We start from the raw sequence: 17098 nt of genomic DNA on the forward strand, positions 1-17098 counted from the left end.
TTATTTAGTTAATACAGTATTATTTATTATACATTTCAATAAAAAAGAGCCTAAGTACCTAAGTAAATTTATCATTTATTTTAATTTATTCCCTAAAAGTTCAATAAATTCATGAAAATTGAACTTGTAGTACCCTCATGCATTACTCTAATTCCCACAATACTAAACCAACTTTAGTGATTTTAAATTATTTATTTGAGAACAATTTTCAAATTTTATTATAAAATTAGATGTTTTTGTTGATTTATAATAAATTATTTATTAAGATAAATGAAATATCATTACTTCATATTTTTGCCTGAAATATCCGTGACAACAATTAAAAATAAAACCACATACAAGTAAATTTATATGAATTTTTATTCGTATACAACTAAAATAAGCAGATTTAAAATCAAAGTCATTTCTAAAAATAAAAAATAGTTTAAAGAAAAAAGAAGGCAAATTGCACGTTTCTTAATTTTTTCATACATGTTTATATTACATTTATTTTCATTCTTCAATGGGTACACACTTTTTCCATTGGATATTTTATTTTACCTAGTTATTTCATGCTTCTAATAAAGAGTAGTTTTTCTTTAATTTCTTTAGGACCATTCAACATCATTGATAACTAATAATTTTGAATTTATATTACAAAATAATTTAGGATTTAAAAGTTAGATAAATATTTTGAGTAAAATTTTAAAGTTGACAATGGTAATATTTAAAACTATTTCTCATAAACTCGCTTGTTCTAGTTTGACGCTGTCTTCCAAATTCAACTCATCTAAACTTTTGTGTAAAAATAAAATAAAATTATTTTTCATATTTTATAATTAAAAATTCGGCCATAAAGTATTTAAAATTAATTGTCGGGACCTTTCTAAAAGTTGAAAAGAAAAGAAAATACTCACAAAAGGCTCTTTTATAATATAATCTTGAATATTGGAAAATTGTTCTGTTAGAAAAAGATACAGGAGGAGAAAAAAAAATATAACAAATAATTTTATAACCAATCATATGATGATCCTTTTCCTTCACGTATATCTCTTTCTACCAGCTAGCACCATATCCCATGCAAAAGAGGAAATAAATCATTTATAATTTTATATGATTTTAATTTCCAAATTTTCTTTCTTTATGTATATATTTGGAGTGGTATTAATATTCGTTTACACAAGTTGTAACGGTTTATCTTTCATAATCAAATTGTTTTGTATATATATTCACTATCTCTAATTAATGAAATTTACTTCTGGTAATAAATACTTTGTAATAAATACTTTGTAATAACAACACTATACATGGTTAAAAATAAAATAAAATCTGGGGTAGTTGGGCGTTTTATTTACTATCTGAATATATTTTTTTTTATATATTGATTTAATATATATAGTGTTTACTTATTCCCCCACTTGAAATATATATTTGGTGTAGGCCATGGTGATGTAAGTCCATATTAATGTACAGCGAGGATCTGAGTGTAGCTGTAGCTGTTATGGCTCTGTGAGAAACACAACTGACTCCCATATTCGTCATCATTGACTACAAAAGCAAATTATGAGGCAGTGAGAAACGGTCTTTGATATTGGTGAGGTCAAACTTCAAACACAACCAAACCATGGCCAGTGTCAAGAAGGCTCTAATTAGTTTTTCAAATGAGAATATTAGCCGAGTCAAGTGAAACACTGAACACATGGCCTTTCTCTATATACATTGGTCAAGTCAAATGAAACAATGAACACAAGTCGTGAGAATATTGGTAAAGAACACAGGTGCAATGGAGGGCATCTTTTGCTTATGTACAATTTAGTTGTCATATAGTATATGTGGCCTATATACTAATATACATAAAATGTGTTCAATATTCATAGATATAAATTCGCAAAATTTAGTGGATGCGGGTACAAATACAGGTATAATGATACTCATCTAGTCTCACAATTATATATATATATATATATATATATATATATATATATATATTATAATTATAATAAAAATAATAATGCTATTATTTTAGATTCAAGATACAAGTTGAAGTTAGAGTATTTTTTCTTCTTCTAAATTTTATGATAGCTTATTTTTAATTGAAATTAATAATATTAATAAATTATGTTATTCATTGTTTAATTTTATGAACAAATGTTAATGAGTCAAACTTAAGTAATTTAAATATTAACATTTTTCTTAGTGATTATGACTCATTATAAATGATACAATTAAATCATGAACAGACATTCTTGAATGATGAAAAATAAATGGGATCAAATATCCACTTTTATAAAAAAATTGTTAAAAATGTTTTGGTAATACAATTTCAATTGTAGCTTCAAAATTTGCATTTAGCATAAGAGGTAGATTTTTGAGTATTCGTCATCGTAAGTCCCATGAATTAATTTACACTTGAAAACATTTATGTGTATACAAAGTTGGTGGAAACACAAAAAATAAGGTAATTAATAATTAAACTTTATTTATTTAATAAAATTTATTTTATTTTTTATTGTTAGTTTTAATTATTAATTTAAATTGTATAATCATTTATTATCTTGTCATGTAGTTTCTATTGAAATTATTGGATCAAAATAATATATAAACTTGGAAGATAATCATTTGCAAAATTATGGAGAAGTTGATTCTAATGATGAGATCAAATATCTACATATTTATTTTTTGAAATTTATAATATAAAATATAATCTATAATTTTAATCTAACTAATTTTTATATAATTTTTTTACAAGTATCAGAGAATATTATTAACATATAATTATGATGTTAAAAGTTTAATAACTACTTTTATTATGTTAGCTTTTAAAAAAAATTATTTACAAAAATTGAATGTTTTGTAAATGAGAATTATTATGTTAAACTTTTATAATGTTAAAGATCTGACAAATTAATATTATATTTATTTTTATAAAATGTTATCTATTTATTTATTTATTTATATACTTTATATATAAATAAAATGTAAGTCACAAGTGCATAAATGAATATATAAGTACTCAACGAGTAAAAAATAGGAATTAAAATTGTTATTGACACGATTATGAAACTGAATAAAGATATTATTTTTAAATATAAATATAAAAATAGGTATTATAACTTTTATAGACCCTATCTATTCTAATCCTTAGTCAATGTTGGCTTAAAGGTTTTTGTGTTGTGAAAATTAATATGATATCAAAGTCATCTCAAAATTTTCAAAATGAAGTTTTCTTTTTCAATAAACATTAATAAGTTCTTCCAAAAAAAAAGAAGAAAAATCACCAAAGATTTCTCGTATCGGTCAAAATGAACAGTTACTAGGATCAATGTTGATCCTACCAATAAAAAAGTGGGAAAACTTTCTACATCTACTATATGATAACTAAAGTAGAAATTAAGAATGATTTTCTATAGCCGTTATGGACTTATAGTAAGACATTGTTCTTTTGTAAGGAGATGTTAAACAATCTAAACCATTACGACGTTGATTTTTCTTCTTCTACGCAAATGTCAGAGTGGCTAGCTAGCCTCTAAGCCTCCCTCCACCCATTTTTGCGTGAGGCTTGGGTGTTGACCATGAGTCCAACTTAATCTGCTATGTCGTCTTCACATTGGATCCTTGTTCCAAAACTCGAGCGAAGGGAAATTTATGTGGTGTGACACAATACCACTAGATTTACGTCTTAATTTGAGATTTTTTTTAGTTCGTCATCAAGTTGCTCGATCAGTACAATTTTTTTTGATGAGTTACAAAGTCGAAACAATGGTGGAAATGAGGTTGTGTAGTGATGAAGTTTCGTCAACATTGGACTTGCCCCGTGTCACAGTCGTGATGGATCATCATCAACATCCAAATCATGACAACAATGGTTGGAGAGGATTTGCATAAGGTAGGTTATTTATATTAATTACCAACTTGAGTCGGCACAAGTCACTAAGGATCCACGTTACTTAATCAAATGGTTAAAGTTTAAATCTTGATTCTTACAAACATAAAAAATTGAAGTTGAGAGAGATATTCACCTATTTAGTGCCTATCAAACTCGTAAAATGTTTCTTGATAATAAACAAAAAATGTACATAAAATAATAAAAATTAGGCTTAATTGTGTTTTTAATCCCTCAAGTATTGTAATTGTGTAATTTTGATCTTTTAAGGTTTTAATTGAGTAATTTTAGTCCTTAAAAGATTGTAATTGTGTTATTTTAGTCTCTTAATTTTTAATTGAACAATTTTAGTTCCTTAACTATTATAATTATGCGATTTTAGTCTTTTTCATTAAAAATTTAGTAATTTTAAAATAATATTATAATTTATCAGTAATATTATAAAAAATAATATTATATAAATTTTATTTATTTATTAATAATAAATATATATCATTTGATGCATTGAAGAAAATTATAATATGCGTAACTTGAATAAACAAATAATTGTATAATTTTAAAACATTGTATATATATATATATATTAAAATTATTAAATTTTTAATGAGAGAGACTAAAATCGTACAATCATGATATTTGAATGATTAAAATTGTTCAATTAAAAAGTGAAAGACTAAAATCGCACAATTGCAATTTTTTAGGGACTAAAATTACTCAATTAAAACTTTGGAAATTAAAATTGCTCAATTACAATACTTAAAAAATCAAAAATGCAATTAAGCCTAAAAATTATTTTCTAAATACATTAGATATTCAATGTTCAAAGTAAATATTAATGCATATCTTTAATACATATTAAAGCTGTGTTGGATACATATTAAGATAAGATAAATGTTAAAGTTACATGAGAACTTTTTATCTCATGTAATGTTTAATAGACAACAGACATCATAAATAAAGTGATATAAAATTTACTATATTATCCTTTTTAATATTAATTACCTTTATCCACACTCACTATAATGTAATTTTGCTACTATCATTGGATGTCTATCACACTTCAAAAGAAGATTAGTCTATATGTTTAATCAATAAAAATATATATATATTGTCACTATATATTTTTTAAATTAAACATGAAAGAACTATATTTATGTCAAACAATATATATATTTTTTCATTATAAAAACATTAAGACATTAGTTTGGTTAAGACATAGCTAGTAAATGGATTAAAAAAAGAGAAAAAACCTATGCACTATAACAATGAGAAATATTTTTATTATCATTCAATCATAAAATCATTATTTATGTTAAATTTGTTGACTTTCATAAATTTTAATTAAAAATTATATTAATAAATATTTTTATGGATCAATAATGTAAAAAAACTTTACACTTAATTACAATACACAATCATTAAACTCATTAAAAAAAACATAGCTACCGAAATTAATACGTCATTTTCTAGTATCTAGTAGTAATACTATTAGATGTTATATAACGACTCAATTTGATTAAGACCTAGCTTGCTACTAAAATTATTGATTACATATTGCGAATACAATTCAGGCATAGAAATGTCAATATGTTGCGGTGTTATATATATTGACGAAAGAAATTAAGATGTTACATATTGAGATAGTTTGTTGTTGTTATATTATCATGAACAATCAAAATTAGTTTCTAAAGAACACTTTTTAGATCAATTATACAATGAATTGTTTTATAATATGTATTGTAGATCGATTCTTTACTGATCAATCTAAAATAAATGTTGACAATTTTGTCAAAATTTTATGAGGTTTTTTTTATCAGTTGTATTATAATTGATCAAGAAACTCATATTCTAAATTTCTTAGTTATAACTGATCTAGAATGATGTGTTAAAGTTCTCCATGTGTCCATTTAAAAATACAAAAAAAAAAAAAAATTCTTTGTAAATATAACTTGGTGCGTGTTCGGATTCTCATATGTAATCTACCTTTTATCGTCTTTTGAGCTAAAAATAATTAATAATCATTTCTCTAACCTATATTTGAGTGTGTGGATGAAAATCCAAATGCACTATGATAAAAAGAAAATTACTATCGATTGTAACAGAACTATCAAGTTAGCATTAAAAGAAACTATAAAAACGATAAAGATAAGCATATTAATATTTTTTATTGACGTCCATTGACAATAAAAAGTACAAATGTATAACCTAATTGATGTGAACAATTAATGACATCGCGTGCATGTATCACATTATCCGACTTTAAGAAATTAAAATAAACATTAAATAACGTTATAAAGAATATTTTAAAATCATCATATAAAATCTTTCAACTAATAATTAATTTTGTTTATTTTGAGCATCCCATCACACAACACCCTTGTCAGCTTGCCATAATAATTGTTTGCACTTCCCATCTGAGGACCTTAATTAACATGCACCACCCTTCTGCTATAAAATCTGGTGTGAATTTTATGCTTGTTTGCGTTGTTTTTGGTTTTGACGTACGCAAGTCCCTTGTTACCCTCTAAAAAATGAGGAAAAAAGAGAAAAGGAACCATACAAATACAATTGATGCAACGAACCACAACAATAAAACAAGCTTCAGTCACCTACAATTAGTTGATCTCGATCGTATACTGTCACAGTGTAAATACATAGCACCGAATATCATTCCATAATAGAGTTTCGAATTCATATCCTACATAATTCAGATTAACTAATTGTCCTTGACGAACCAATGAGACTGAGATGCTAGTATATGCTGTGATAAATGCCCAACTAAGATTCATATTTAATGGAACTAAGAAACATTGCAATGAACACATTAATTGAGTGATCTTAATTTATGCTGCACACTTCTTTTAATGCCTTCTTATTGAAATAGATATCGTAGGTGTACAAGATTTATTATGAAATTGAAATCTTCTATGTGGATATTGCATACAAGCCATGATAGATCAACAACTACTAGGATTCAATGAAGAAAGATTTCGTGCACTTTATTTCCCTACAATAAATGATTTGGTTCATATATTGAAACAAAAGATTGGCCCGATACGTCGTAAAGATTTTCTAAAGATTTAATGTTGTGTACAAATTGTAATATTGTATTCTATCCCATTTTTTGTTCTATTTTCTTTCACGCAACTGAAAAACCAAAAACCAATATTTGCCGGTCAATAAAATCGAGGAAATAAAATATTTTAGCTCATAGCTATGTCTATGCTCAAAATAAATTGTAGTTATAATTATAGATGCAAAATTTTTATAATAAATTATAATATAAAAACTAACATTTTAAAAATCTTATTTACATTAATAGTGTGATATATTTTAACTAAGTTATGCGAACTACTTGAAAATGTTTTTTCCTGTTTGATTACAATTTAAATTTTTAATTTCTAATATTTGAAATATTGTTTATATATACAAACATATTTTCTCTCATTATGATGATGTTTAAAATTAACTATATTTTAATTATTTTAGATATTTATTTAATCTCACAATGTAAGGATGTAAGGTTAATAAATATAAATTCTTCAAATGAGAAGAACTATCCTACCTCTAGATAAGAGAGAAGATTATATGAAGAAAAAGCTTATCAAACTAGTTAAGGTATTGAGTCAATACGTAGGAATCAAACTAGGGTCACTAATTGAATCACATGAATCATGACCCAATCTTTATAAAATTTTTAAAACATGTTCACATTATAATTATTTCATATCTATAGATTTTAAGAAAATTCATACCATGCTATAAAGAGGTCCTCAAAAAAATTATAATCAATATAATACTGACATAACAACTAAATTATAAATTAATTGAATTGCATGAATTAAATGTGTAATTTTTAATTAAAAATATACTATATATAGATTATTTAAGTTGATTATATAAATTAACGAGTTAAATAGTCACATTCACCTATTCTCATCCAAAATTACCTTTAACTTAAAAAAAATAAAAAATAAATAAATAAATAAATAAATAAATAAATAAATAAATAAATATATATATATATATATATATATATATATATATATATATATATGGGGAGGGATCTATTTATTCTAAGAGTAAGTATACTTAAACTTACTTCATTCAATAACTCATGTTCTGCATCAAATTTTAATGAACTAACCATTAAATTTAAAATTCTTAATGCATAGATCAAGTTTACAAAGTTTTAGAAAATTTGAAAATTATTTGATACTTCATTTCATTGATTCAAATTAACAGATAATCATAAAATCATTTTATACATTGATTTGAATCAATGAAATAAAGTATCAAATAATTTTTAAAATTTTTAAAAATTTACAGATTTGATTTATATATGCATTACGAACTTTAAATTTAACAGTTAGATCGTTAAAATTTGATCTAGAATATGAATTATTGAACGGAGTAAGTTTATATGGACTTATTCTTAAAATAAACAAATCATATATATATATATATATAAGACATAAGCACTCAATTCCATTTAGCCTAGTGATACAAGTTTTCTGTAACTAATTTGTAAGAGGTCAAACCTTCTTCACCGTAAATTTTCAAGCACTTTTACCTTACATAACAAAGTGTTTTAAAAACTAAAATGCGTGATTTCCGACATAGCAGCAGACATCTTGGCATCATGAGTCTTGAAGGGTAGCATGTTTCTTCGGTAGTGTGAGTGAAAGCAAAGCAACGCAGAAAAAGAAGAAGTTCGAATTAATAGGTGACAACACTACAACAAAATTTATTATTAGTGACAATTATTTAATGACAATAATTTTATTATCGCTATATGTAAAAATATTAATGATTAATATATAATAGTCACTAAAAATATATTTATATTACATTAAAGTTTACTAGTAGCGACAATTATTTATTAAAAAAAACTTAAGTCCCAGATTGATTAGAGATAAGATAATTAAATAGTATATAAGTGAGTAATAATTATTACCTTACAAGTTCATTTTATAAGATTGACTCCTAATTCACTATTCTAAATTGATATCAAATCATTTATTGTTACCAAGTTCAATAGTGCTATAAAACAATTAGAGAGCAACCTTCACCTTATAAATCTCACATCTCTTAAAAGACAAGACAATTAAAAAAATAAATTAAAAAATATATAAATAAATTATTTAAAGTAAAGGAGACAATTGAAAAAAATAACTTTTAATAGCATTTAAAATGGCTACTAGAATTGCCACTAAAAAAAATAAGTTTTTTCGACAATTTAGTAGATCTTTACCGGCATTTTATATAAATGTCGGTAATAGTATTAGCGACATTGGATACACCAGTCATTAGTTAAATGCTGGTAAAAAAAATAATGACCATTATATGGCCGCTAAATAATAAATTAATTGCCACAAAAAACTAATTTTGGTGTAGTGCAAAAGAATTCAGATTTCACCGATTCATAATCGATCTGATTCATTTTAAAAAATCTGATTTATTTTGGAAAAAAAATCTTCATCAATTTATTTTATAAAATCGATTCAATTATTCGATCTATTTTTACAAAATAGATCGGTTTGATTTGATTTAATTTAAAAAGAACCGATTCATATATGAATTAAAAATAGATAATTGATCCATATTTTAAAAAAGTTAAACTGATCCACTTTATAAAAAACGGATCGATTAACTGATCTATTTTATAATCGATTCGAATTTTTTAAAAAATCGATACATAAATACTCCTAGAACTAGAAAAGGTTTATCCAGATCGGTTCACCAGCTTGATGACATTGATGGCGAGTTACTTGCATATTCAATCCTAATGTTGATTTGAACCAGATATATGTGTGGTTCTTGATTAGACTCATCCAACTAATCGGTTCAAGTCGGATTTTAAAATAGTGTTTTGAAGTGGTTGAGCTCCTTGGACATTTTGAAATGTGTGATTTCTGACGTAGCAACAAACTTCTTGGGTAGCATGAGTCTGGAAGGGTAGTAAGTGCGAGTCTCTGGGAAAAGAAGAAGTCCAAGTCAACTAGAAAAGGTTCATTTAGACCAGTTCACTAGTATGATGATGTCAATGGCCAGTCACTTACATATCTGATACAGATGTTGATTTTATCAAGAAAAATGCTACATCCTTCAAACATAAAAATTATTCGACACACTGATGATGAATATTATGTATTAAATTTTTTAACAAATATCACTTTATTATTTATTCGGAGGATGATTCAACCATTTTTTCGAAATGTATAATATCGTCCTTTTATTAATTATATGTGTGATTCTCGATTAGACCGATCTAATTGGGTAGTTGGAGTCAGATTTTAAAACACTACTTTAAAGTGATTTTTTTTTTTTTGGTAAAAATAGAAAAGATATATCCTAAGTTCTCATGCTTGTAATTATCACAATTCCTTCCTAACTAATCACTAGGTTAATTATAGTGGTTTACTTTGAAGTGATTGAGCTTCTTGGACATTTTAAAATGTTTATCTTAATTTTATTTTTTGAATATTTAAGGCTCTATATTATTTCATTTTATTTGTCTACTGATTTCATTATGTTTGAGAAACTAGTTTGTTTAATGAAATTTAATTTACAGGGGCACTAATATGTAAAGTTTTATTTTAATCATTTGATAAATAATTTGGGGGTGGGCTTAATTATTTTTTTTCAGTGGCAGTATGACAAAAATTTCTATTCAAAACTAGTTTCTATGAATTATATTTGGCTCATGATATAAACACTTCTTTTTTTTAATAAGTATACCTCCTTTTTTGAAAAAAATAAAATAAAATATTGTAGTTATTTTTTTTAAATTTTCTAATTTTACACTTTCAACTTTTAATTTACTACTTTCTTCTTCTTTTTCATACATTTTTTTTTCTTTTAGTTTTCACATGCTACTAAAATAGGTGATTGAAAGAAAGATAAGGAAGTGCATATAAAAATTGAAAAAAGGAGAAAAAATGTGTGAAAAAAAAGTATTAAATTAAATATTGTGGATGTAACATTAAAAATTAAAAAATTAAAAATTAAAAATTAAAAATTAAAAATATTTTAAAATTTTAATTATTTTTTTTAAATAGGAGATGTACTTATAGAAAAAAGGTGGTGTATATATCATGAACCATTATATTTTTGTCAAAAAGAAAATTAAAAATTGGTAGACCGAGAAAACAGTAGCTGCACAAAAAAATTATGTAAGCCCAATAATAGGCCCAATAGTTATGTAAGCCCATTAAACAGAATAGCCCAACCCATCGAAAAGGAACACCCATACATACATACGTACGTACATACATACGCATGAATGTAGTATGCAAAAGCGTAGAAGACCTTTCAATACTATTGTTCCGCCATCGAGAAATAAACACTGCACAAATCAGAGAGAGAGTTGCGAACTTGAGAGATAGAGAGAGGAAGATGGCAACTCTTGATTCCGACGTTCCGATGGTTCCCGCCGGCGAGCCTTCGAGCAGTGCCGGCCCTTCTTCCAAGAAGCCGAAGCGCTTCGAAATCAAAAAGTGGAACGCCGTCGCTCTCTGGGCTTGGGGTATTTCCCTCCTTAAACCCTAAATTTTCCGATTATTTTTGAAATCTCACTTTTTTTCTTTTCTCCTTTTGCAGACATCGTTGTTGATAACTGTGCTATCTGCCGGAACCACATCATGGATCTCTGTAAGCAATTCAAAACGCTTATTCAATTTGTGGCGATTCGTTCCGCTTTTTAAATTTTGGTATCTGATTTTAGGCATCGAGTGCCAAGCCAACCAGGCTAGCGCCACTAGCGAGGAATGCACTGTGGCTTGGGGTATGTTCCAAAGCTTCTCTTCTTTCCAATTCGAAATGGATTGTTTTATGTTTGTTTGTCATCTTAGGGTTGAAGCTAGGTGTAATTGTTGGAATGTTATGGTTATATTTAGATTTAAAATGTAGAATTAATAATTAAGATATTGTTTAGTTGTAATGGTTCGATCTCTATTGCTGCAAGGAGATGACTTGGGAGTTTGATGTTCCTAAACATCACTTATAGCATGCGATAGGCAATGGGTATAGAATTTGATTCAAAAGAATAAAAACCTTTGTTTGAATGCAATATCTTAAATTTGATCCTCCAATTCTTCCTGGTGCTATTTGTGCTATGCTGTGTATTGTAAGATTGTTATTGGGCTGGTGGCTGCTTTATCTCCTTGATTTTGAGTGAGGCAAAAGGTGTGATATATCTTTGGATTGGAATATGGATGTTATGTAAGCTGAACAGAGTTGATCGTTTGATGTTTCTTTGATTAACATTACCAAGTGACACTGCTTTATCGTATGTTACCTTTTTTTTTGTTCATTTCTTCAACTGAAGCAAATGTAGTATCTTTATCTTGTGCATACAGTAGTAATGCTTTTACATTTTAGTGTTTCTTTTTAATCTGTCCACTTAACCTTGTGGCCGTTGCCTATGCCTCAATTGATGCGACTTTTAAAGTTGTAATATTTGGTATCCCTCTTATCCTAGTTGGCATTTGCCCTCTTCTCTCTCTCTCTCTAAATATACCTATTTGTAAGCATAACTAAGCAGAAAACAATCAGAACATTTCTCTGAGGAAATATAAAATTATTCTTTTCACCATAACAGTGTCGTCAAATTGGCTGTTATGGCATAATGGCGCCATAATGGTATGGCGGCCGTCGCCGCGATCCATTATGGTCGTTTGGCCTATGTATGGTGGGGATCCGCCATTTTGCATATGGCGGCTGTTACATGGGTAACGGCATGGCAGGGTCATGGCGCCATTATGGGCCTTTTTTTTTTTTTTTTTTTTCAGTTTGGGCCCGGGTTTCTATATCGGGTTGGGTGATCCATTAGCTTAATTGTGCAAAATAGGGTTGCCGCAGAAACCCTAATTTGCATAGCCCTCTCCTTCGTGCAACAAGCACCTGCTCTGACAAGACCCTTCGCCACTGTCACCTTCGACACGGCCACCACCGTTGCCTCCGATGCGGCTGACACCGTCGCATCTGACGCGATTTTCTTCTCCAATTCTCCCTCGCAAACGTGATTCTTCTCCGCGGGCGATTCTTACTTTTTCCCTCCGCGTGACTGCATCTTCTTCCTCATACAATCAGATGGAGAAGAAGGAAGGATTTTGAAATGAGCAACATCATCATGTGGAAATTAATTATGTAGACATCGATGAGGATGAAGAGGATTAAACAAAATAGTTTTAGGAATTGTCGCTGTGTTTGCTAGTTTTTAACATTATATCTTTGTTTTGATGGCTATTTAATCCTTTTGTTGGTTAGGAATTTATGTTTTTTTTATGATGACTATCACTAGATAATGAATGCCATGAATTTTAGATTGTTATATTGTTGGTTTTAATATGTGTTTGTTATTTTTCTGTTCTTACATCATATTATATATATATATATATATATATATTTTTTTTTTTGTCCGCCATGGCAGTATGGCAGTTAAAGGTCCTTGCCGCCATCCGCCGTATAACCTTAGTGATAACCTTGCACCATAATGGGATCAAGCATCATCATATGTGATCAAGTAGTTAATGATTTGATAAGGAAATAACTTTTTTATAAAGTTCAACCTTGAACATAGCAACATGATTTTTACAAAAATCAGCCAAAAGCTAAACACTAACCCACATATGTTTCTCTTTAGAGTTAATGGGGATACTAACAGTTATTGCAAATCACATTATATATTTTATGTAGGATATATTTCAGTCTTGTGTACCTTAAAGACTATTGTAGTATCGAGATCCTATATCATTCTGTTCATGAGTCTATTAGATTATAACTTTAAAGTTTGAATGGTACCATAATAGGGCCACTCTTCTATTCAAATACCTGCAATATTTAAATTTAATTGCTCTGTCTTGACCCTTGAAGTTATGGTTTAAACTATGTGAATCAACTATTATAATTTATGAGATGACCTCTGGGTTTTTGGTGCAAAGGAGGGAAAGGAAAGAAGGAATACTTACTAAAAATAGAAAGGAAAGAAAGAGAGAAGTGAAAGAGCTATTATTTCTGTTGTTTTTTTCTATAATGGAAATAAATGATGCTTCCCTTCCTTTGTTTGGTTTCATAATGAAAATAATGGAAATACTTTTTAGTAACATTGAGATGGATAAGAAACATGTTCCCACTTCATTTTCCTCCCTTTGTACTCCTCCCAAAATGTGATGGATGAGAAATTGTGGGACTAGTTGGTTTTTTTTTTCATTCTAATCTCCCCTTTTCCACCCTTGATACCAAACTAGGGATGATGTTTATCAACATTATATTTCCTTTCCTTTCCCTTCTAGAATGACATACCAAACAAATTGCTAATTCTAAACTTGTTTATTCATTACTGCAAGTTATTTCCCCTATCATTAGAGTTGTACAAATGCATTTGATCATGATTTTATTTGTTACTTAAAAAATATCCTTGCATAGGAACAATTTTGCATAACTGTAAATATTCCTTACGTCTCCATATTAGTGTGTAAATATTGTTTTTTACTTGCGTGTGTCTTTTCTGTTCTGCATTTTTCTTTTAATTCTGTTATAACAAACAGAATATTCCTGAAGGTGTGTTGTATGCCACCTGTCTCCTTTTTTGATTTAGTAAATCTATCTTACAGCTGTACCAAGAGGGGTAGCTTCTATAAAATGCTCCCCTTACATTCTGTTTCGTATCAACAATGAAATGAAAAATATCATTACTATTTTAACTTTTCCTTTATCTAACACTCCACAAAGATTTTGATATTGCTAGATTGCCCCAAATTGTGTCAACTCATTTTTGTTTTTGGTGTATTTGGGAATAAAATATAATGCTTTTCTTCATGAGTAAAAATATTGTGCCCTTCAGTTTAGGATAAATTCTTTTGATCAGTTGGGACTTCAAAGAAGTGTTTGTAGGTCATTCTTTAATTAAGAAGGCTTATGTTACTATTCTGGATAGTTTGTGCTCGTTACTCAACCTGTTGCACTGGCTTACATTTTATACAGGAGTTTGTAACCATGCTTTTCACTTCCATTGCATTAGTCGATGGCTAAAGACCCGTCAAGTTTGTCCTCTAGGTATGAGTGCCTAATTCCTTTCATCCTGTTCTTATGGCAGCTTATGGATTAAGAAGTGCACTTCTGACTTGTATTTCTGTGCTTGTGCAGATAACAGTGAGTGGGAGTTTCAGAAATACGGCCACTAGAACTTTTTGACGTGGTTGAGCTCCTTGGACATTTGGACTGTTTATCCTAGCTTTTCAATATTTACAGCCCTCTGTTATTTTCTCTTGCTTGTCTACTGACTTTATTATGTTCAAGAAATCAGTGTCTAATGAAATTTAATATACACGGATGGTAATATGTAAAGTTTTATTTTAATGCTTTGATTTGTGTAATTCATATGCTTCCTTTCAGTTGTTTGTGTTTGTAGTGTTGTTGAGCTGTGAGCTGGTTAATTTATAATCGACAATGTTTTTTTTTTCATCAATTTTAAATCTCATTCGAGCATATTTGCAGGATCATTACATGCTATATTATATTAACATTTCCTTATTTGGTGAATTGCCTCAGCTGGAGGTGTTGCATCTTTTTTTGTAGACCGCCTTGTCAATTTTTCAAGTGGTTTGTAAAGGTGACTATACATTATGTTAGGGTACTGAAGGCTCGCTATCTAGGCTACAAGCACTTTCATGTATCTCAAGCTAGGCTACATTCCTTTCTCAAGCATTAGAAAACAGTATTTGTTGTAAGTTTTATTGTCTAGTGTTTACCAAGATGGTGCTCCGTTAAAAAATGTTTCGTTATTTCTTGGTTTTTGGGGAATCTTTCTTGGTTCGTCTGAAGTACCCAAATATTTAATTTTGCAACAAAAAAATCATTTAGAAAGGAATCCTGGATCCGTGGTAGACGATTTACATATATTTGAAGAAAAATGTATAGTTAATTATCTTTTCTTTGATTTTTTATAGCATTTGTAATTTTTCCAAGCTTAGTTCGATTTCATATTATGATAATACAATGTTACATAGGAAGAACGAAATGCAATTCTAGATACAAATATTATATAATGCAGGAGCAGAATTTGAGCACGCGACAATTGTCCCATGTTTTCAAAATTTAGGAAGTAAACCTAGTGTGGCAAACTTAATGGTCATAGTAGGAAATGAATTTTCTAATGGAATTTTTATTTGAATCTTCTGCAGGGAAAAGTGAAAAGCTCAGTCATGAAAACGTCTTACTTTCTTTATCATTTAAATTTGCTTTGTTACTTTCAGTTAAGAATAAGATTTTATTGGATGAAGTGCACATAAGATTCAAATCTATTATAATGTCTTCCTTTTTTCTGGTTGTGCCCCCTTAATGTGTATCAAACAATTTGATATTACTAAGGATAAGTGATGATCCTTCAATGCAGTTTTTAGATGAGAAATTTTAAAAGGATAGTTTATTTTTATTCGTTTTTTGTGAATTTAAAATGCCTTGTGTTAAAATATTTGGTTTGGACAAAGAATTTAAAAATAAGTTAAAATTTTAATGATTTATGAAAGTATTTTAATTATTTCAAACAGTATAATTTCAAATTTTGTAAACAATTTTAAAATTTTCCATACTTATTTTCTCTTTATAGTCCCAAATTTATATTTATTCTCTCACTTTTTGTCTCCCTTTCTCCTTTTCTCATTCTCTCTCCCCTTCTCTTCCTCTCTTTTCTTTCTTTCTTCCCTCTTTTCTCTCTCTCTCTGTCCCCCCTCTCTCTCCCACTCTTTCTGTCCTCTTCACTCTTTCTCTCCTCTTCTTTCCCTTATGTTTCTCTCTCCGTATCTTTTTCTCAAGTTTCAATGCTATTTAAAAGCAAGTAACTCATTTTATTTCTTTAAGTGAATTTATTCATGTGACCTTAATTTTAAACAACTCCTATAATTTTCGTTTATATTAAAAAATACTTAACTTGGAAATATATTTTCTCTTTTCAATATCTAATATTCTTTTTCTTATATCTACACATACAAATGCTAATCAATTCACAAAAAAAATAGTTGTTTATATAAGTAATTCTCTTTAACTTTAAATAATTCCAAATCATATGACATAAAAAAATAATATTTTATTTTTAAGCAATTTCCGTCGGAGATATTCTTAGTTCTCTTCATTTTTTCCTCCATCCTCCTCTTTATTCTTTCTTTCATCTTTTTCTTTATCAACCCAAAATCACATATTATGTGGGAAGAAAAACATTCACTTAAAATACATTAA

At 28.0% G+C, this 17098-nt stretch overlaps 1 protein-coding gene across 1 annotated transcript; it reads left to right on the top strand.

The window, feature by feature from the left end:
* Positions 1-11170: 11170 nt before the first annotated feature.
* On the top strand, positions 11171-15352 carry LOC109790424 (RING-box protein 1a). The gene is made up of 5 exons (XM_020349570.3): positions 11171-11390; positions 11465-11515; positions 11589-11648; positions 14849-14920; positions 15011-15352. The coding sequence occupies exons 1-5, from the start codon at positions 11261-11263 to the stop codon at positions 15046-15048; spliced, it is 351 nt and encodes a 116-aa protein (XP_020205159.1). The 5' UTR covers positions 11171-11260; the 3' UTR covers positions 15049-15352.
* The last annotated feature ends 1746 nt before the right edge of the window (positions 15353-17098 follow it).

The sequence above is a fragment of the Cajanus cajan genome, chromosome 8 (genome assembly GCF_000230855.2).
Source record: "Cajanus cajan strain Asha chromosome 8, NIPB_CcT2T_4, whole genome shotgun sequence".
Lineage (NCBI taxonomy): Eukaryota > Viridiplantae > Streptophyta > Magnoliopsida > Fabales > Fabaceae > Cajanus > Cajanus cajan.

What these genes read in the sequence shown, in the direction of transcription:
- LOC109790424 (XM_020349570.3), top strand. Translation starts at nt 11,261, where the DNA reads ATGGCAACTCTTGATTCCGACGTTCCGATGGTTCCCGCCGGCGAGCCT. An exon ending in GGAATGCACTGTGGCTTGGG is followed by an intron (nt 11,649 to 14,848) that starts GTATGTTCCAAA and finishes CATTTTATACAG; the next exon opens with GAGTTTGTAACCATGCTTTT. An exon ending in CCGTCAAGTTTGTCCTCTAG is followed by an intron (nt 14,921 to 15,010) that starts GTATGAGTGCCT and finishes GTGCTTGTGCAG; the next exon opens with ATAACAGTGAGTGGGAGTTT.